Genomic DNA, 19,189 nt, shown 5'->3' on the forward strand with positions numbered 1-19,189 from the left:
ATGCTATGCATCCGATGAAGTGAGCTGTAGCTCACGAAAGCTCATGCTCAAATAAACTGGTTAGTCTCTAAGGTGCCACAAGTCCTCCTTTTCTGATTCCGAGTGCGACTCCCGAGTGACTGCTGGTGGCCCCTGTAACCCGGGGAGGCAGAGACAGCCCTCGGGAGAGTCCCGGAGACTTCACAGCTGGATCACGGGCAAGACAACCTGCTGCAGGGGAAGGAGCAGTCGTCTAGGCTGCTAGGACTGTAACAGGGTTTACAAGAGAGGTGGACACATTCATGGAGGTGAAGGGTTTTAATTAATGGCTATGAGCCAGGATGGGTAAGGAAGGGTGTCCCTGGCCTCTCTTTGTCAGAGGGGGGAGATGGAGGGCAGGAGACAGATCACTGATCATTACCTGTTAGGTTCACTCCCTCTGGGGCCCCTGGCACTGGCCACTGTCGGCAGACAGGACACTAGGCTGGATGGACCTTTGGTCTGGCCCCGTCTGGCCTTTGGTCTGACCCCGTCTGGCCGTTCTTAGGTTCGTATTCCCACACATGCGCCCCCACACACAGCTGGGGCCAAACTTCTCCCTGGTGTAACTCCACCGGGGCCAACTGAGTTGCACTGGGTATGAATTTGGCCCATGATCCCACACAGGTTCAGACTGGGGCCTTCCAGTCTCCCAGCTGCCCCTTTCCTCCAACCCTTTGGGACTTTCCTTCCGAGCCCCTGAGAAGGTAAAGGCCAGATCCTGACCTCGGCTGTCACACTGTAAATCCACAGTATCTCCATTGGAGCCGATCTGGATTTACACCCATGTAAACAGGACCAGGAACTAGCCCTACAATTGGATGTGCAGAGGGGCACCGAGGCTTTGGGCTGGGTCGTACCTCCTGCGTCAACCCTCTCCAGAGATGTGAATCCTGGAGCCAGTGGGTCCTTTCCCACCATGTGACCTTAATTAACCAACCTCAGTTCCCATTGTTTCCATTGGATACAGTCTTCTTCCTTTCTATCATAATGTGCATCCTACTGCTGCCTGCTGTTAAACAGCCGGAGTGCTCCACCCCAGAGACAGCTGCAATTCCCTCCTGGGTAGCTGATCCCTGTTCATTGTCGCTGTGCACTGGTAAGTAGCTGCCATGCTCCACCCCAGGGACAGCTGCATTTCAGTGTTGGACAGCTGAACCCTGGGAAGTGTTGCTGTCCTGGGCGAGGCGCTTGCCATGTGAACTGTGTAAATCATGTTAGGCTCCCCCATGAGAGGGGCTAAACAAAGGAAGATGGTATCAGGGGTTCTCTGTGTTTCCTTAGCACAGGGGCAGTCACCAGGCAGCCTGCGGGCCAAATCCGGCGCGCCAGGCACGTGTGACCAAACCCCAACTTCTTCTCATTTACTTACTGTCATGATTGTTCTTTTTGCATCCTTTTCTCTGGAGTCTGGACCTTGAAAAAAGATAATTGGCCCCCCTGGTCTTAGCAGCGTCTTTCCAAGGGCAGTGACTGGCTTCGCCCGCGTTAACGCCGGCTCTGCCCCCCTCCGCCAGGTGGGGCCACTGTGCCCCCGGGTCTCCGGGCCGGGACGAGTGGGGCACTAGGGCTGCGCCTAGCTGAGGCAGCAACTCAGTAGCAGAGCCCGGCCCTCGCCACGTGAGAAAGAATCCGACTTCTAGAACTGGGGCTAGGACCCCACTCCCCTCCCAGAGCTGGGGCGAGAACCCAGGAGTCCTGGCTCCCAGTCCCATGGACCAATCCACTAGACCCCACGCCCCACCCAGAGCTCGGGCGAAAACCCAGGAGTCCTGGCTCCCAGTCCCATGGACCAATCCACTAGACCCCACTCCCCACCCAGAGCTGGGGCGAGAACCCAGGAGTCCTGGCTCCCAGTCCCATGGACCAATCCACTAAACCCCACTCCCCACCCAGAGCTGGGGCGAGAACCCAGGAGTCCTGGCTCCCAGTCCCATGGACCAATCCACTAGACCCCACTCCCCTCCCAGAGCTGGGGAGAGAACCCAGGAGTCCTGCTCCGAGTCCCGCTGCACTAACCTCCCCCTGTGGTGGCCAGAGGACATTGCTGACCCTGTTGCTAGCATGTGCAGCCCTCCTGTTGCTAGCATGTGCAGCCCTCCTGGGGGTGCCGGGCCCTGGCAGCTCAATGCGGGAGGAGGCTGCCCATCACTGTGAAGGTGGAGCAGGCATTGGGGAGGCCCCTAAGGCTGCCCCAGCCCCTCTGCCAGGAGGTGCCCGCGGCCTGGCTCTGGCTGACGCAGCGGCTGTGCGGCTCGGCTGGCTGATCATGTGCTGTGCTCCCTCGACCTCGGTGCTGGGGAGACACAAAGCTCCCTCTGTCTCCAGTGTCGGGGCCTGAGAGCTTCCACTGTACCATGGAGGAAGGAGGGGGCGGGCGGGGGGAGGGGTGCCGTTCTGCATTGTTCCAAGACACGGCGTCCCCCGTGGCCTCCCGCTCCCACAAGGGCTGGGGCGTGAGAGACAGCGAGACCGAGGACTGCGTTAGACCGAGGTCTGGCAGTCCAGGCTCCTGGGTTCTATTCCCAGCGCCCCCACTCTGTGCCTCAGTTTCCCCACAGGTAACATAGAAAAAATGACATTGACATGCCTCTCTCAGTCCTGATCCAGCCCTGGGCTCCCCCACCTCACCCCTGCAACAGCTCTGCCGGTGCCCCTCACTCCCAATCCGCAGCCCCCTGCTCTCCCAGCCCTGGGCTCCCCCCCAGCTCTGCCGGTGCCCCTCAACCCTGACCCACGGCCCTCTGCTAGCCCGGCCCTGGACTCCCCCCACCAGCCCGGAGATCTGCAATGTACCTTGCACCTGATCCACTCAGAGCCAAACAGACAGTCCCTTCACATCCTGGCTGCAATCCTGGAGGGGAGGGCAGGGTGCACTGGGCGAGGGATCAGCTCTGAAGCGGGGGGAGCAAGGCGGGTGGCAGCCTGCTTGGGGGAACCCCAGGGCCACGAGGGCCCAGGAGCGGTGGCTCTGCCACATGCTTGGCAAGGCTCCGACCCTGACCCCCCAGGTGTGGCTAATAGAGATAGCTCCGGGCAGTCCGGGGATCCCATAAGGAGGAAGATGAGATCCAGCCGCTCCCCAGGCCTGGATGGCAAAGAGACTCCTGGTGTCTCTGTCCCGTGGATGCCAGCTAGTGCCCTGCTGGCCCTGTGGGAGCCTGGCACTGCGCTGGTGGGGAGGCCGGGTCAGGGCTGGCCCAGCTGGCTGGGGAGAGGGTGAGAAAATCCGGCTGCCAAGAGCCAGGCTTTGGCCGCAGCTCAGGCTCCCACAGGCTCCTGGCTCCTGTGAATGGGCCGGGTGCTTCTCTGCAGCTCCCCCTGGCACCGGCCCCGGGCGGGGAGGGCACCGGGACGGCGAGGGGGGAATGGGCAGGCTGGGGGAAAGGGCTGGGGCAACACAGACCAAGGCAGTAACCTGCCTCTGGGAAAACGAGGCCGGGGGCAGGATCAGGGGGATGGGGGGCACCCAGGTGTGTTGGGGGATGGGCAGTCCCCAGGGGTATTGGGGCACAGGGGGAGATGGGCAGCTCCCAGGGCGGTGTTGGGGCATGGTCACCCCCTGTGACTGGACCTACTGCCCCAGGGACGCTAAGGCCCCTCCAGGCCCGGCCGGGGAGGGAGCTGGTCTCCCCGGGGCTCAGTGGTTGCTGGGGCTGGGGCAGAGGCAGGGCCTGGGGGCAGGTTCCGGTGACTGTTGGTTGTTGCTGGCACCATCTGTCCCCACAGCTGAAGCTGGGTCAGAGCAGATTGCAATGGGGGAGGGGTGTCTGGGAGTCAGGACTCCTGGGTTCTACCCTCAGCTCAGGGGGGGCTGGGAGCCAGGACGCCTGGGTTCTATCGCACAGTGCTCTTGTTCCCATTATGGCCAGGCCCTGGGAAGGAGCAAAGGGGCTGCCTGACCCCGCGAGGCCCTCCCCTCCCCACAGGACAGAGGGACCCCTCTGCTGCAGCCCAGCTGGCGTCTGGCTGGTTGCTGGGACGCTGGCGTGGCTTCAGGCACCTGCTTGGGCCCGCGGCCAGCGACCGCAAGCCCCCAGGGAGAGGCCGGGCTGCCCAGGAACGGGGCCAGGGCAGCGCCGCATTCCAGGGAGGGAAGCTGAAAGGGGCCAACTCCACCTGCAGCTAAACCAGATCAGTCACCACTCGGTGTAGTGTAGACATGGCCAGGAGTCCTGACTCCAGCGTCCCCTGCCCTCGCCACTAGACCCCACTGCCCTATAGCCAGGACAGAACCCAGGAGTCCTGACTCCAGCGTCCCCTGCCCTCGCCACTAGACCCCACTGCCCTATAGCCAGGACAGAACCCAGGCGTCCTGACTCCAGCGTCCCCTGCCCTCGCCGCTAGACCCCACTGCCCTATAGCCAGGATAGAACCCAGGCGTCCTGACTCCAGCGTCCCCTGCCCTCGCCGCTAGACCCCACTGCCCTATAGCCAGGATAGAACCCAGGCGTCCTGACTCCCAGGGCCCCAAGGTGCCGGTGTCCTGGGGGCAGAGGGCAGGCAGCTGGGCTGAGGAGCCAGAATCCAGGCTTGGCCACGGGGGAAGTGACAGGCCTAATTACCCGGCTCTGGACATCCTGGGCTAAAGCCCCGTCCGTGGGACGCTGGCTCCAGGCCGCAGGGGCCTTTGTCCGGGCGACAGCGACGGGGCCAGGATCAGAGCCTGGGGCACCGTGCTCCAACCACCAGACAACGCTGCCCGCTGAAAGGTTCGGATTCCCGGTTCTGCCTAGGGCCCGGGCTGCCAGGCCTGGCCTAGGGCCCCGAGTTAACGCAAGATGGGCCCTGCCCTGCGGCCTTTGCAGTCCTGCCCAAGGGGAACCGAGACCCGACTCCAGCCCAGCCAGACCCACCCTGGGGCTGGGGTCCGGGAGCAGGAGTCTGGGGAGCCGGTGCTGGGAGTGAGGGGCTGGGCCCCTGGCAGCGCCCTTGGGTCCGACGGGCCCCTGGAGCCCTGTGGCCACTGGGAGCCCCCCAGCCCCCCGCTCGCCCCTTTCCCGGCCAGAGCCTCCAGCTGGAAGCATCCAGGACCCGCATCCAGCGAGCGGCGGGGGGGTGGCTCCCGGGGGGGGGGACGCCGGAGCCGCCCCAGCAGTGGCCCCTCCCTGCCGCTCTCCCCGGACTGGGGGGGGAGGGGGGGAGCTCGGCCCCCTGGGTCCCCCCGACCCCGCCCCCTGCCCCGGCCACGCGGTTTGCGGCCGCCCGCGGCTGATGTCACCCCGCAGCTGCTGCCGGACGGAGCCGTTGGCGGAGTTTAATCCGGAGCGGGCCGGGCTCGGGCGGCCCGGGGGGCCCGGGCTGGCGGCGCTTTGAGGCCCCTTCCTGGGACTCGCCCCGCAACAAAAGGACCGAGCTGGGATGGGCCGCTAGCCCCGGAGCGCGGGGCCCTTCCCGGGCAGCCCGGCCGGCGGTGAGTGCTGGGGGGCCGGGGGCTGCCCAGGGCGGGGGCTACCGGGGGCTGGGGGCTGCCCGGGGCGGGGGGCTACCGGGGGCTGCCCGGGGCGCTTCGGAGAAGTTTGGGGAGCGGTCGGGTGCCCGGGGGGGGGTCGGTGACTCCCCCCGCTCTGCCCCCAGCTCGCACCGGGAGGCGAGACCCGGTTCTGGGGCCCCCGCGGGAGGTTTACAGCAAAACAAAGTATCGACAGAGCGGGGGGGGCCGAGACCCCTCAAACTTTTAAACAATCCCTGAGTATCGGGAATCCCCCCCCCCGTGTCCCGTCCCCCGGCTCCCGGACCGAGCCTCCCCCCACCCCTGTGTCCTCGTCGATCCCCGACCAAGCCCCGCACCCCTGTGCCCCCCGGGGCTCCCAGACCAAGTCCCCCTGCCCCGTGGGCTCCCGAACCGAGCCCAGCCCCTGTGCCCTCCCCAGCTCCCAGACCGACCCCCCCATCTATGCCCCCCACTATTCAGCCTTGTCTCCCTCGCTCCCAGCATAAAGCTGATTTCCCTGGTCCCGTGGCCCCCATGCCCCGAGCCCCTCCGGCCAGGGGCCTCATCCCCCTCCTGCCAGCCCTGTGCGCGGTGCCCAGCGAGGGCAGAGGGGGCTGGGGGCTGGGCTGGTGTCCCTGAGCCTCTGAGGGCAGCATGTAGGGTGCCGGTCCTGACACAGAAGCTGTGCCCCAGAATCTCAGCCCTGCCCCCCCCGGGGGTCTGCCGATGCCCCTCACTCCCGGCCCGCAGCCCCCTGCGCTCCCAGCCCTGGGCTCCCCCCCACCCAGCTCTGCCGGTGCCTCTCACTCCGAACCCGCAGCCCCCTGCGCTCCCAGCCCTGGGCTCCCCCCGACCCAGCTCTGCCGGTGCCCCTCACTCCCGACCCGCAGCCCCCTGCGCTCCCAGCCCTGGGCTCCCCCCGACCCAGCTCTGCCGGTGCCCCTCACTCCCGACCCGCAGCCCCCTGCGCTCCCAGCCCTGGGCTCCCCCCTTCCCCAGCTCTGCCGGTGCCCCTCACTCCCGACCCGCAGCCCCCTGCGCTCCCAGCCCTGGGCTCCCCCCACCCAGCTCTGCCGGTGCCCCTCACTCCCGATCCCCAGCCCCTTGTGTTCCCAGCCCTGGGCTCCCCCCGACCCAGCTCCGCTGGTGCCCCTCACTCCCGACCCGCAGCCCCCTGCTAGCCCAGCTGTGGGCTCCCCCCACCCAGCTCTGCCAGTGCCCCTCACTCCCGGCCCGCAGCCCCCTGCTCTCCCAGCCCTGGGCTCCCCCCTTCCCCAGCTCCGCCGGTGCCCTTCACTCCCGGCCCGCAGCCCCCTGCTCTCCCAGCCCTGGGCTCTCCCTACCCAGCTCTGCCGGTGCCCCTCACTCCTGACCCGCAGCCCCCTGCACTCCCAGTCCTGGGCTCCCCCCACCTAGCTCTGCCGGTGCCCCTCACTCCTGACCCGCAGCCCCCTGCGCTCCCAGCTCTGCCCCCCCAGCTCTGCCAGTGCCCCTCACTCCCAGCCCGCAGCCCCCTGCTCTCCCAGTCCTGGGCTCCCCCCTTCCCCAGCTCCGCTGGTGCCTTCAGTCCCAGCCCGCAGCCCCCTGCTCTCCCAGCCCTGGGCTCCCCCCTCCCAGCTCCGCCGGTGCCCCTCACTCCCGACCTGCAGCCCCTGCGCTCCCCACTACAGAATGGTACAGGATGGTTCACAGAACGGGTCCCATTTGCTGGCATTGTTGGTCTGTTGTGGAATTTCTCTGTCTCCTTGATTTAACCCCTTTCCATTAAATCCTACAGGCCTTCCTCCGAAGAGCAGTGACCCCACCCCCCTCGCTCACAGGTACCCACCTGGGCTCTGCAGGGCTAGTGCACAAAACCTGAGTCCTTGGGCCTGGCCCTCCCAGTCCTGCTCCAGGTCACTAGTGAAATGAGTTTAGTCCCGTCTATGTCCCCACTGGTTTTTGTGTCTCCTAAACTACCTCACTGTCGGGAGTCTCTGTAGCCAGAGAGAGCTGGGGCTGCAGGGCAGGAGTGAGGGGCATGGGCAGAGCTGCGGGTTTGGGGGGAGCCCAGGGCTGGGCTGCAGGTCAGGAGTGAGGAGCATCGGCAAAGCTGGGAGGAGCCCAGGGCTGGGCTAGCAGGGGGCTGCGGGTCAGGAGTGAGGGGCACTGGCAGATCTGGCTGCAGCAGAGCAGGGCTCTGGGGTGTCATCAGGCCCCTATAGCCCCATCAGGGGGAACCCTGGGATGTGGGGGCTCAGGGCCCTCCTGCCCCCCCCCCAGCTGGGAAGGACTGACCCTTTCCCCTCTGGGGTGATGAATGGTCCCTGAGTCGAGAGAAGCACAGCCCATCCCCCACCCCAGCTCTGGCCCCAAGGAAGGTGGGGCCCTTTTGTTCCTGGCGCCCTTGGGAGGGGGTTCATCAGGATTCATGCAGAGGGTGGGGGGAAATGACTGTGGGCTGGGATCAAATAACCGGGCCCCCTTCATGCAGGAGGCTGCCACCTCCACACCCCCACTCCCCTCCCAGCTGGGAGGCTGCCTGCCCCACCTCCACACCCCCACTCCCCTCCCAGCTGGGAGGCCACCTGCCCCCTGGACCTGCTCGAGCAGCACAGCGGCCACCCCATGTCCCCTCTGTCTCTCCAAACCCCGCCTGGCTGAGAGCCCTGCCATTTGGGCACACCCCCATGGAGGGATTAAACCCCTGCAGGGAGAGGAGCCCCATTCCACAGAAGGGGAAACTGAGGCATGGAACAGGGAAGCAGCTTGCCTGGACCTGGCTAGACCAAGCAGAACCCAGTGTGTGGGGACTTTCCTGGCACCCCCAGCAGGGCAGGCGGGTAATGGGGAGCTGAGAAAGGCCCCATGCTGCTCACAGGCTCTGTTTCCCCTGGCTGTGGGGGGCCGGCCCAGTTCCCACATCGGGTTCTGACAGGACGATGCCTGAGACCCTGTCCCCAGGGGGAGAGGGAGAGGCTGCCAGCCCCTGGATTTTGCAGGATTCCCTCATTTTGGGGGTGGATGGGTCTGAGAGCAGCGAGTCATGGACATTAGCTGGGGAGGTGAACCCTTGGTGGGGGGCTTTAGGGCAGGTGGGAGAAAGCTGGGGGGGAGGGTCTCTGTAGGGAATGAGGGGGGGGTGTCTTCCAGGGAGCTGTGGGGCCAGCAAGGGTGCAGGTGGGAAGCAGTGGGGATGGGTGCGGTATGAAGCACCTAGGGGAGATCCCTCTTGTGCTCCTCTGATTCCCCCCCACGCTCGCCCCGCCCCGAGGAGAGGCTGCCAGATGTGTCCCTGTGTCCTGGCTCTGGAGCAGCCGCCAGATGTTGGGGGGGAGGGGCTGGCGTTTTGCGTGTTGATTCCAGCTGTTGGGGGGGAATTAGTCATCTTTTCCATGCTTGGGTCGTGTGAAGAGATTAGCCTCTCCTGGGCAGGAGGATGGGGGGCGGGGAATGGATCAGACCCCGGGAAGGGGGTGCTCAGGGGAGATCTGGGCCGAGAGGGTGGGGGTTAGAGGGAGGGGGTGGGGCGGGGCGGGGGAGGAGAGGTGGGGGGGGTTGACGTGACTGGCTCTGGCTGCACGAGGGGGCGGGGGAAGCCAGGAGCTCAGCCCTCGAGATCTGTGACCCCCCCCCAACACCAGGCGCCCCCCCACAGGTTCCCTGTGTGGATGGCTGCAGGGCCCTGGCTCCCGCCCAGCATGGAGCCCGACCTCCTGCCCCTCGTCCTGACAGCCGAGCCCTGGGGCTTTAACCAGCAGGCCACGGAGCTGGGGCCGGGCACCCCCGGCCTGGAACCCTGCAGCCTGGAGCTGGAGCGTCGCTACCAGGCCGTGCCCGCCGCCGTCTGTGCCCTCTGCTGCCTCTTCGGCGTCATCTACAGCTGCTTCGGTGAGCGGGCGGCAGGGGCTCGTGTGGGGCTGGATCCTATGGGCAGTGACCGTGGAGCTCCCCCCAACTTCCACTGCTGCCCCTCGCTCCCGACCCGCAGCCCCCTGCTAGCCCAGCCCTGGGCTCCCCCCAGCTCTGTTGGTGCCCCTCACTCCTGACCCGCAGCCCCTGCTGCCCCAGCTCTGGGCTCCCCCCTTCCCCAGCTCTGCCCATGCCCCGCCCTCCCGACCCGCAGGCCCCCCCATCTCCTACACACACACGGAGCCCCTGCCCCACGCGCTGGGTCCTGCTAACCTCTCCCCCTCCCCCCCCGGCCCCACTTCCCAGGTTACCGCTGCTTCAAAGCCATCATGTTCCTGTCGGGGCTCCTCTTCGGCTCCCTGGTCATCTTCCTGCTGTGCTACAAGGAGCGAGTCCTGGAGACGCAGCTGAGCCTGGAAGTGAGCGCGGGCATCGCGCTGGGCATCGGGGCGCTGTGCGGGCTGGTCACCATGCTGGTGCACAGCGTGGGGCTCTTCATGACGGGGCTGCTGCTGGGGCTGCTGCTGGCCACGGCCGCCCTGGTGGCCACCGAGCCGCTCTACCAGCCGCAGAGCCTGTGGGTGCCCGTGGGCAGCCTGCTGGGGCTGGCGCTGCTCTGCGCCCTGCTGGCCCTGCGCTGGCAGAAGCCACTCACCGTGCTGTCCACGGCCGTCTTCGGGGCCGCCGTCATCGTGGTCTGCGTGGACTATTTCGTGGAGCTGCTGGCCCTGCTGCACCACGTCTATGACCGGCTGCGCCTGGCGCCCTCCTCCCCGCTCTGCTGGCACAGCTGGGCCGTGCTGGCGCTCTGGCCAGCCCTCAGCCTCTTGGGCCTCCTGCTGCAGTGGAAACTGACGGCCGGGGGCTACTCACACACGGACGGTGAGCGGGGGACATAGGGGCAGTGGGGGGGACGTGGGGGGCAGGGATGGAGCGTGAGTGGGGGTCCTGTGGGTGGGGACCCGGGGCTGCAGGGCAGGGGCAGAGCAGTGGTGCTGGGAGGCAGTGAGCCAGCCTGGGGGTGGGGTAAGGGGCACAGGGGTAGGGACCTCCTTTACTCCTGGCTCTTTTCTCCCGCCGCCCCAAGCTGCATTGAGACCCCCCTTCCTGGAGGGGCTGGGAGCCAGGACTCCTGGGTTCTCTCCCTGGCTCTGGGAGGGGAGTGGGGTCTGGTGGGTTAGAGCCCAGGGAGGGTGGGGTCGGGGGAGGGAATCAGGACTCCTGAGTTCTATTCCCAGCCATTGACCCTCTCTTGGGTAATTCCCTCACTTGGCCGTACCTCAGTTTCCCTGCCACACTGAAGGAGCGAGCCCCAGCTGGTCCTGTGCTTCCCACGTATGGGGCCTGGGGCGGAGCGGGGGGGGCCTGGAGTGGGGGGAGGCTGGCAGGGGAGGGGCCCGGCGGGGGGGGGCCTGGCGCAGAGCCAGGGGGCCCGGCGGGGGGGGCCTGCGCGGAGCGGGGGGGGTTGGCAGGGGGGCCGGCGGGAGAGGGGCCCGGCGGGGGGGGGGCCGGCGCGGAGGCTCACACTGACTCACCCTCCCAGTGATCATCAGCCGGCGGCAGCAGCGGTTGCAGCTGCTGCGGATCCGGCAGAGGGAGGCCAAGAAGCGGCAGAGCCTCCCCCCGCAGGAGGGCAGCTACCGGCGCAAGCCCAACCCCGTCAAGCGCTACGCGGGCGACGTCCTGGCACCGGTAAGTGGGGAGCCCCCTTCTCTCCTTCCCCGGAGCGATCACGGAGCCCTGCTCCCTTGTCAGAGGCTGAATAGCTCAGCTGGGATCCACGTTATACTTGGCTGCCATGCTCCGCCCCAGAGCCAGCTGGGTTTGGGCAGCGGAGAGGCCCAGGCTGTCTATAAGGGGTAGGAAAGGGGATGCCGCATGTCCAGTGTATGGGGTGAATGCTGGGCTCTCCTGCCTAGCCAGGGGTTGGGGTCCTGGCGCCGTGGGATGAAGGGGGATCTTCGTCCGCGGTGGGTGGGAGGCAGTGGGCCCCCCTCAGGGTGCACCCTGTGTTGACCTGTCCCCTCCGCGCATCCAGAGCTACATCCAGAGCCTGCGGGATCGCCAGCTGGGCACCGGCACCGCCCACACCATCCTCGACCTGGACTACGACTGCGGCTCCACCGTGCCCCTGACAGCCCCCACGCCTGGCGGGCGCCTCTGACGGGGGCAGGGGCTTCACTTCATTCCACTTGTGCCTTAGGGGTGGAGGCGGCAGCAGTGGGGAGAGGGCAGGGGGACCATTTTGCTGGTGACACTTGACCCTCCCTCACCCCTCGTGGTGCCCTCTCCCCAGTCCAGCAGCTGCGCTGCCCACCTGGCCCGGGCACCTGCCCGCCTGCCCCTTTAAATATTCAAAGCAGCTGCCTTCCCCTGCCCCTATTGGCCTGTCCAGAGGGGAGGCGGGGCTCTGGGGGCCACAGCTGGTTCCTTTCGACCAGTGTCAGGTTGGGGACCCTCCTCTGGGCCCCCCTATAACGTCCAGAGTTTCAGAGTCCCCTGTTCCCCACCCCCCGGCACTGGGGTGGGGGCAGAGCCCCCTGCCCATTGCTGGGGGGTTCTGCCTGGGGGCCCTGAGTTAAATATCTCCCAAGGCCAGGAGGGGCCTGTGGGGGCTGCAGGTGGAGCAGCCGCAGGGGCCCAGACGCCGTGCGGAGGGGCTGGCCTGGAGCCCTTTGCTCTGGGGCAAGCCACGGCCTTGGTACAGAGAATTCTGGGAAGTCAGCAGCTGGCCCCAGGGGGCACAGGGAGCGCCCAGGCTCGGGGCACTGGAGCCATCGCAGACACCCTGCAAGGGGGGCGTCCCCTGCCGGGGCTGGGCCCAGCAGGGTGGGGCCCAGATCCCCGCCCCGGCCTGCGAGGACGCTGGCTAGAGCCCAGCCCCGCTAACTCTTCTAGCAGTACTTTGCTTTTGTACTTTTCTAACCCGCAGGCTCTGGCACCGGCCATGGGGGAGGGGAGCCCTGGCCCCACATCTCAGCCCTGGCTCCAGGGGGGAGCCGGTCCCCCTGTTTATACGCTGTGTACTGTCCGGGGGGGGGCCCATTAAACTGCCTTACGGAGCGGATCTGGCCGCCTGGCTCCGTGTGTCTGTCTGCAGGGTGTCCTCCAGGCTGCGAGCCCTGGGGGCGCCGGCTCTGCCCCCTTCAGCAGGATCCCAGGGGCCAAGCAGCTCAGGGCTGGGGTTCACCACTGCGGGGGGTGCTGGATTTCCAGGGCGGGCTGGCTGGTGTGGCGACAGGGGGGCAGAAAACAGCCGGGCCCCTATCATCAGTCACTCCTAGGAGGCCCACTGCCATGCTGCCCTGGCGCAGAGCTCGCAGGGTCCCCATGACGCTCTGCCCGTGCCCTGGTGATGGGCTTTATTGTGCAGGGAGGGAGCAGGGGCTCCCTGGGGTACAATGCCCAGGCAAGGCACCCATCCCCCGCAATGTCCTGTCCCTGAGCCGTTCCCGCCAGCTGCCTGCAGGTGGCGCCTCTGGCCCATTAAAAACCCCTCCCCCCCTTTTCTTCTCCATCCCCTTGGCCCCGATCCCAGGTACCAGGGCCCATCCCGCAGGGGGCGCCTAGGCCTCGCAGTGCATCCAGCGCTCGGCCGTGCTCAGCGGGTAGCCCTTCTCCACCCGCAGCTGCGTGTTGACCCGCCAGTACTGGTCCCCCTGGAAGAAATAGACCCGGCCGTTCTCCCAGGCCACGGCCGCGTCCAGGTGGGAGGGCACCCCGGTGAACAGCTTGGAGATCTTCTGGGGGTAGCCGCTGAAGTCGCTCCAGGCCAGTTCATCCCACTGCCAGTAGCCGGTGCCCTGCGCAGGGAGGCAAAGCAGAGGGGTGCTGGCGGCTCGGGTCTCCAGGGCTAGGTCCCCTTCCCCATGCCGCCTGGCCCCTTCGCCCAGCGCCTGGCTTGGAGCCAACAATGTGCCAGAAGGATTCTCCCAGAATGCATCTGGCAGGATGCTGGGGCGGGGTGGAGGGAGTTCCTCAGGACCAGCGTGGAAATGGCCACTGCAGGAGGTGAACTACACTTCCCAGGATGCTCTGGGCCCAGGCTCTATTATATAGCCCATGAGGAGGGGCGTGGTCCTGCAAATAGCGGGGCTGCGTTGCCATTGGCCGACTGGTTTTGCCCGCCCTGTCGGAATCTTTGCCAGCCAACCAGCGTCCTCCTGTCCTGGGATCAACCCGCCCTCAGGACGGAGGCAGCTGGGTACCATGGGAACAAGGCGAAAGGCGGTCCCGGAGCTCCCTGCCCCAAGGGGCTGGCAGGGCAAAGGGGCGGGGCTGGGAATTCCTGCCCCAGCCGGCTCCGCTTGCTGGGTCCTAAAGCCGGAGTGTGCCGAGGTTGCCTGGGCCGCGGGAGGAGCGGCCTGGCTCAGGGGCCAGAGGGGAGGCCGGGGCGGGAGGGGGCACCCGGGCTGGGGACCTTGAGAGACCAGCAGCACCTGGGCACCGGCGCCTACCTTGAAGAGGAAAATCTTCTTGTTCACTGGCCAGTAGAAGGCAGCGTCGATCTTGGCCGGGACGCGGGTCAGGGCCTTGGGGTAGCCGGGGTCCAGCTGGAAGCCTCGGTACCGCCAGACCTTGTCACCTGCGGCAGAAGCGGGGGCGTCTCTGCGATGCAGAATGGTGCCCAAAGCCGGGCCCATAAGCCCACGGGGCAGGAGCCAGCCCCCCCAACCTACCCTTCCCCATCCCCCACTGGTTCTAACACCCCCATCTCCCTTTTGACACCCCCTGGCAAGGCTCGTCCCACCTTTGAAGAAGTAGCTCCTGCCGGTGCGGGGGGAGTGCACGGCCGCGTCCAGCCGCTCGGGGAGCCCCTTCCATAGGGCCGGGATCTCCTTCAGGGGGCCAGTCCTGAAATCCGTCACGGTCCAGACATAGCCCCCCTTGAAGGCGTAGGTCTGCTCATAAGGGCCTGGGAGGCAGAGGGGAGCAAAGGGTTAATGCCCCATGGGCTGCCCCCAATCTCACAGATGTGGGGCACTGGGGGGAGGGCTGTGCGGCCTGGAGCGATGACGCCTTGTCTTTATACAGAGATGGGTCGCAATGTGAATTGGCCCCAAAATCTATTTCCTCACTCGGCATCCCCTGAGCCGGTGCGGCCTGGGGCCCCCGCAACGATGGCACAGAAGTCGGGGCCCAGCCCCAGGCCCTGCTGCAAACGGGGGCTGGGCTGCCCTGGTTCGCGCACACGTTTTAGCTCCCGGGGCTGGGCTGGCAAACGCTCATGCCGCTGGCGTGGGGTTTACACAGGCTCTGGGCTGAGCCCACGCTGAACGCGGAACCAGGGACACGGCGCAGGGTGGGCGACCGTTAGTTCCTCAGCAGTGAGCAGAGGGGGCACAGGCTCAGTTTTAGGTGGGTGCTGCCCGGCCCCCACCACTCGCCAAAGGGTCATAAACCCACTCGTCCTGCTCAGGGCCCCATCCCACCGAACGCTCCATTTCAGCTCAGGCTGGCGGCAACGGGTGGCCCGGTTCCCATGCCCGTTGGCTCAATTATTTTATGTTCACGTCTAATTCAGTCCCTCCCTGGGCAGCCCTCCCCGAACACCCGGCATCTGTCTCCGTCCCCAGGTGCCAACCCTGAAGAATCCAGGGGGCTTCGGTTCTTTCTCTTTCATGGCCCGTTGGGAATCCCCCCACAAAAGAGCCCCTCCGGCTCACCGAACATCAGGGCGTCCAAGCCGTCGGTGCAGGGGTCGGGCACCTTCGCGGGCGGCAGGCTGGGGGAGGTGGGCGATAGGCTCGGCAAGGTCCCAGACAGCGTCACTGCCGGAGTCTTTTTGCCTTAAAGTAACACCAGACAGTGATTATTCTGGCCCACTACAGACCGGGCGGGGGATGAAGGGGCTCCAGGAGGGCATGGGGGGAAGGGGAGCTGGACCCAGACCCGGGGGAGACATGGGGCAGGAGGTGGGGCCTGGCAAGGACGAGTGGGGTCCCCCGTGGAACACCAGAGGGGGTGGGGATACCAGGCCCAGCAGGACTTGGGGTGAGGAGGGGAACAGAGCCAGTGGGATAGTGGTGTGGGAGGGGGAAGGACCGGGGCGGGGGAGATCCCGGCATCCCTCACCGTACAGGGCCCGGATGCCGTCGATGTCGTCGAAGTGCAGGCGGAAGTGGGGCCGGTAGCCGCTGTAGACGGGGGCCATGAGGGCGGCGGGGTAGCGGGAGTGGCCCAGGCCCAGGGCGTGCCCGATCTCGTGGGCCGCAATGATGCGCAAGTTGACACCGCGGTACGTCCCCTCCGTCCACAGCTCGTCCTCGTCGAAGTGCACCGTGCCCTCCTCAGGGACGTCGGCGTGAGCCAGCACCTTCCCTGCGCCCAGAGACGCGACATGAGGGCGGCCCCCCCAGCCCGACGGAGCCCCCCGCCCCGCTCCCTGCCGCACACTGCGGGCAGCACGGCCTGCCGGGGGAGCGCCCCTCCCGCTCGGTGCAGCACCTCACGGGGAGGTCTCCCGTCCCCGACCCCTGCCCCGGGCGGCTCCGTGTACCAGGTCCGTCGAAGGGGCGGGAGCAGGTCCAGGAGTAGGCACCGTGGAAGGAGAGGCGGATGTCGGCTGTGCCGTGCCGCACCTCCCGGAAGGTCAGCGGGGCCACGTCGCTCCAGTACCGGAAGGCAGCCTGGATGGCCCGGCGGGTAGCGCTGGCCGCCATGTCCGGCGTGGAGCTGTAGATCCGGTAGGTCAGGTTCTTCCTGCGCCAGCGGCCTGGGGGGCAGAGGGAGGAGAGCGGCTGTGCCAGCGGGGAAGGGGTGGGAGCCACCAGCCCCCTTCCGAGGCCACAGGGGATGCTGGGACCCGGCCTCTAGCCCTCAGTGCCCGGTGGCAGGAGAGCACCGGCCCCTCACTGCCCTGGCATTCGGGGTCGAAGGGACACCCTGATCCTGGCTCCATCCCCCTAACTTCCACCTCTGGGCCTAGCCCCGTAATGCCGACTTGACCCCCGCCCATCCCTAGCGCCGGAACCTGGACCCCAACCCCACATGACCCTAACGCCTTAAAGTAGCTCCGGCCAGACCCAGCTGGACCCCCAAGCCCCTCATTTGACTCCAGGGTCTGCAGAACAGAGAACTCCCCCCACCATGGGGCGCTGAGCGCCTTGTGCCCCCGACCCCACCAGGCGGCCCAGCACTCAGCTCCCCCCACCCCCACCGGGGGCATCGGGTCACACGCAGTCCGTCCGCCCCTCACCCAGGAGCAGGTACTTGAGGGTTTTCTGGTTGAAGGGGTCCTCGACCCCGCAGCGCGGCTGCCTCATCTGCGCCAGGGTGGCATCATCCAGGAGGCCGGTGGCAGGCAGCTCGGAGACCAGCTGGAAAGACCTGGACGTGGGGGGCACAGACAGCAGGGTCAGCTGGGGCAGTGACGCTCGAGGGAAGGGGACCTCCACATGCAGCCTCGAGGAGACAGGTTCCCCCTGGCGCAGGCTGGGGGGGGCGCCAAGAACATCTGGGTATGGCCCAGCCAAGGGCACCCGGTGGCATCCCCTCTCTGACATGGCGCAGCACGCGCAGGGGGCAGCGTGGCACTGGTCACGCACACGCTATGCCCAGGCCCCGCTCTGCCCACGTGCCCCAGCCCGGCCCTGTCCCCTCCTAGGGCGCTTGGCACCCGCCTTACCTCATGGCCTCGGTCAGCTCGGCGTCGGTGAACTCCTCCGTCAGCCTCTCCAGCGGCTTCTGCAAATACCCGAACTGCCGCAGGTAACGCTGGGGGGTGACGGGACATGAGTCAGCAGGACACTTCCTGCCCCCCCCGTCGGTCACCAGGGACCTGGGCATCGCTACGCAGGTGGGAAACGGGGCCCTGACCAGAGGGGTGCGGCACCGCCTCCAGGCTCTGGGCCTGGCAGGAGAGGAGTTGCGTGATCTCATGCTGGGGCACTTAGGGGCTGGCATTTCCCATCATGCTTTGAGGAGCTCAAAATGCTGTCCCCTTAATTACGGTTCACAGCCCCCCGGAGCGTGTGTGTGGGATCATTGTCTTCATTATACAAATGGGGAAACTGAGGCAGGGGGAAGAGACTTGCCTTGGGTCAGTGCCAGAGCCGGGGACAAAACCCCGCAGTCCTGGCTCCCGGTCCCCTTGCTCTAACCACTAGACCTCACTCCACTCCCAGAGCCAGGGTTAGAACCCAGGCATCCTGGCCACCAGGCCTACGTGGCCCGCACAGCTGGGTGAACAAGCCGACAGGAAATTCCCACGGCCTGCTTGGCGCGTCAGCGGGGAGCCTGGCCAGGCGGTGAGATTGGCCTTCTGTCCCAGCCGGGGACAGGGCCCCCTTCCCAGGGCCACCCGGCTGGGGAGGAACCATGGTGTCCAGCCTGGGTTCGCTGCCATGTCCCATTGACCCCAGGGGCACAGACCAGCCATGCTGCAAGGCCCCTGGCATGTGGGGGGGCCCTGCACTGGTAGGTCACCCCTGTCCCCAGCTCAGTCCCCACCTCAGCACAGATTGGAAGAGGTCTCAGGGCTGGCATGGGAACCCTGGCAGGGTTGGGCTGGGGAGCCCTGGGGGACCGTCAGATCAGGGTCGGTGTGAGCAGCAGCTGGGGGAGCATCCCAAGCCCCAGCTCTGGGATAACAGGGGGCTGCGGGGCAGGAGTAAGGGGCACCGACAGAGCTCGGGGGCATGCAGGGAGTCCTGGGCTGGGATGGCAGGGGACTGCAGGTCGGCAGTGAGGGGCACTGGCAGAGCAGGGGGATCTCAGGAATGGGATAGCAGGGGGCTGTGGGTGGGGATTGGAAGCACCGGCAAAGCTTCCCTTGGGCAGTTTCTCAGCACTTGCCTCTCACTTTGCTCAGCAAACCATTCCGCCCCATCCCCGGTCCCCCCAGCGCTCCCTTCGGGGCAGGAGACCAGCCCCAGCCCCGACTCACCACGGCTTCCTGCTCCTCCGAGGGGTCGCTGGCAGCGGCGCTGGCGAAGAGGGCGAGGGCACAGACCTGGCAGAGCAGCTCCAGCCCAGTCATCCTCCCCTGAGCCTCCAGCCGCAGCAGCAAACGGCGGTTTCCAAGGGGGGGCACTAGATACTCCTCAGAGCCCTTGGAAACCGTCTTTCTGGGCCTTGTCCCTCGTCCCCTCCTGCACGCCGGGTTCCTGCGGCCCTTCGCTCCTCTCCAGCCCTCCCGCCCCTTTCCCAAGTTTATAAACCTTGAACAGCCCCGATGACTCATTCCAAACTAAACCATGTTGCAACCGCAGGCCAGAGCCCCTGGGGTGTGGGGGGGGAGACGGACAGTTAACCCCTTCCCCAGCGGGCTGGCGGTTCCTGTCTGCAGGATGGACGGAGGGCCCGTTAGGCCAGGTGCTGCAGACACAGAGCACGGGACGGTCTCTGCCCTGAGCAGTTTGGGCACCAGAGTAGGACACAGGACTCCTGGGTTCTAATCCTGGCTCTGCTGTGTGACCCTGGGACAACCATGCCCCCCCCCCCCGGCCTCAGTTTCCCCTTGTGTACTCTCCCTGTAAGATGCTGCCCAGACCCAGCCCAGGGTCACTCATGTGGGATGCTCTCAGCTGTCCCCCTGGCCTAACCCTGGGGGCAAGGTGGAGTTCAACAAGCCAGTAGAATTAACCCTCTGCCCCCGGACGGGACAGCCCCAGCCCCTCCCCCACCGGGATCTCTCCAGCCCACTGGCTCCCAGCCAGACACCCAACACTGGGGTCAGCTGCTGGGGGTCTGCAACGTGCCCCTAGGAACCGGCTGGGACCCATCCCCCAGGACCCCAGTGGGTGTAAAGCTGGTGAAGTCAGTGGGGCGCCGGCCGGGTTGCGCCAGCTGGGCTCTGGCCCCATTGATGCCCCGGGGCGCCGGCCAGGTCGCGGCAGCCCATTC

At 66.8% G+C, this 19,189-nt stretch overlaps 2 protein-coding genes across 2 annotated transcripts; one reads left to right on the forward strand and one right to left on the reverse strand.

Moving 5' to 3' along the window:
- The first annotated feature begins 5,203 nt into the window (after positions 1 to 5,203).
- Positions 5,204 to 12,410, forward strand: LOC141974859 (transmembrane protein 198-like). Its single transcript, XM_074934878.1, has 6 exons — positions 5,204 to 5,431; positions 7,230 to 7,272; positions 9,090 to 9,322; positions 9,650 to 10,225; positions 10,887 to 11,035; positions 11,382 to 12,410. Exons 3-6 carry the CDS (start codon positions 9,103 to 9,105, stop codon positions 11,505 to 11,507), a joined length of 1,071 nt encoding a protein of 356 aa, XP_074790979.1. The 5' UTR covers positions 5,204 to 5,431; positions 7,230 to 7,272; positions 9,090 to 9,102; the 3' UTR covers positions 11,508 to 12,410.
- Positions 12,411 to 12,860: 450 nt separating this feature from the next.
- On the reverse strand, positions 12,861 to 18,470 carry MMP19 (matrix metallopeptidase 19). The gene is made up of 9 exons (XM_074935046.1): positions 18,231 to 18,470; positions 16,971 to 17,059; positions 16,542 to 16,672; positions 15,843 to 16,058; positions 15,419 to 15,664; positions 15,010 to 15,132; positions 14,094 to 14,258; positions 13,801 to 13,928; positions 12,861 to 13,146 (listed from the first exon to the last, which is right to left on the reverse strand). The coding sequence occupies exons 1-9, from the start codon at positions 18,321 to 18,323 to the stop codon at positions 12,910 to 12,912; spliced, it is 1,428 nt and encodes a 475-aa protein (XP_074791147.1). The 5' UTR covers positions 18,324 to 18,470; the 3' UTR covers positions 12,861 to 12,909.
- Between the last annotated feature and the right edge of the window lie 719 nt (positions 18,471 to 19,189).

This window comes from Natator depressus, chromosome 20, assembly GCF_965152275.1.
Source record: "Natator depressus isolate rNatDep1 chromosome 20, rNatDep2.hap1, whole genome shotgun sequence".
Classification (NCBI taxonomy): Eukaryota; Metazoa; Chordata; order Testudines; family Cheloniidae; genus Natator; species Natator depressus.

Excerpts from the sequence above, each read along its gene's own strand:
- MMP19 (XM_074935046.1), bottom strand. The coding sequence starts at position 18,323 with ATGACTGGGCTGGAGCTGCTCTGCCAGGTCTGTGCCCTCGCCCTCTTC. Across the intron at positions 15,133-15,418 it reads CGGCATCCGGGCCCTGTACG|GCAAAAAGACTCCGGCAGTG; the intron begins GTGAGGGATGCC and ends TGTTACTTTAAG. Across the intron at positions 14,259-15,009 it reads CTTGGACGCCCTGATGTTCG|GCCCTTATGAGCAGACCTAC; the intron begins GTGAGCCGGAGG and ends TCTGCCTCCCAG.
- LOC141974859 (XM_074934878.1), top strand. The coding sequence starts at position 9,103 with ATGGCTGCAGGGCCCTGGCTCCCGCCCAGCATGGAGCCCGACCTCCTG. Across the intron at positions 9,323-9,649 it reads CGTCATCTACAGCTGCTTCG|GTTACCGCTGCTTCAAAGCC; the intron begins GTGAGCGGGCGG and ends CCCACTTCCCAG. Across the intron at positions 11,036-11,381 it reads CGGGCGACGTCCTGGCACCG|AGCTACATCCAGAGCCTGCG; the intron begins GTAAGTGGGGAG and ends CCGCGCATCCAG.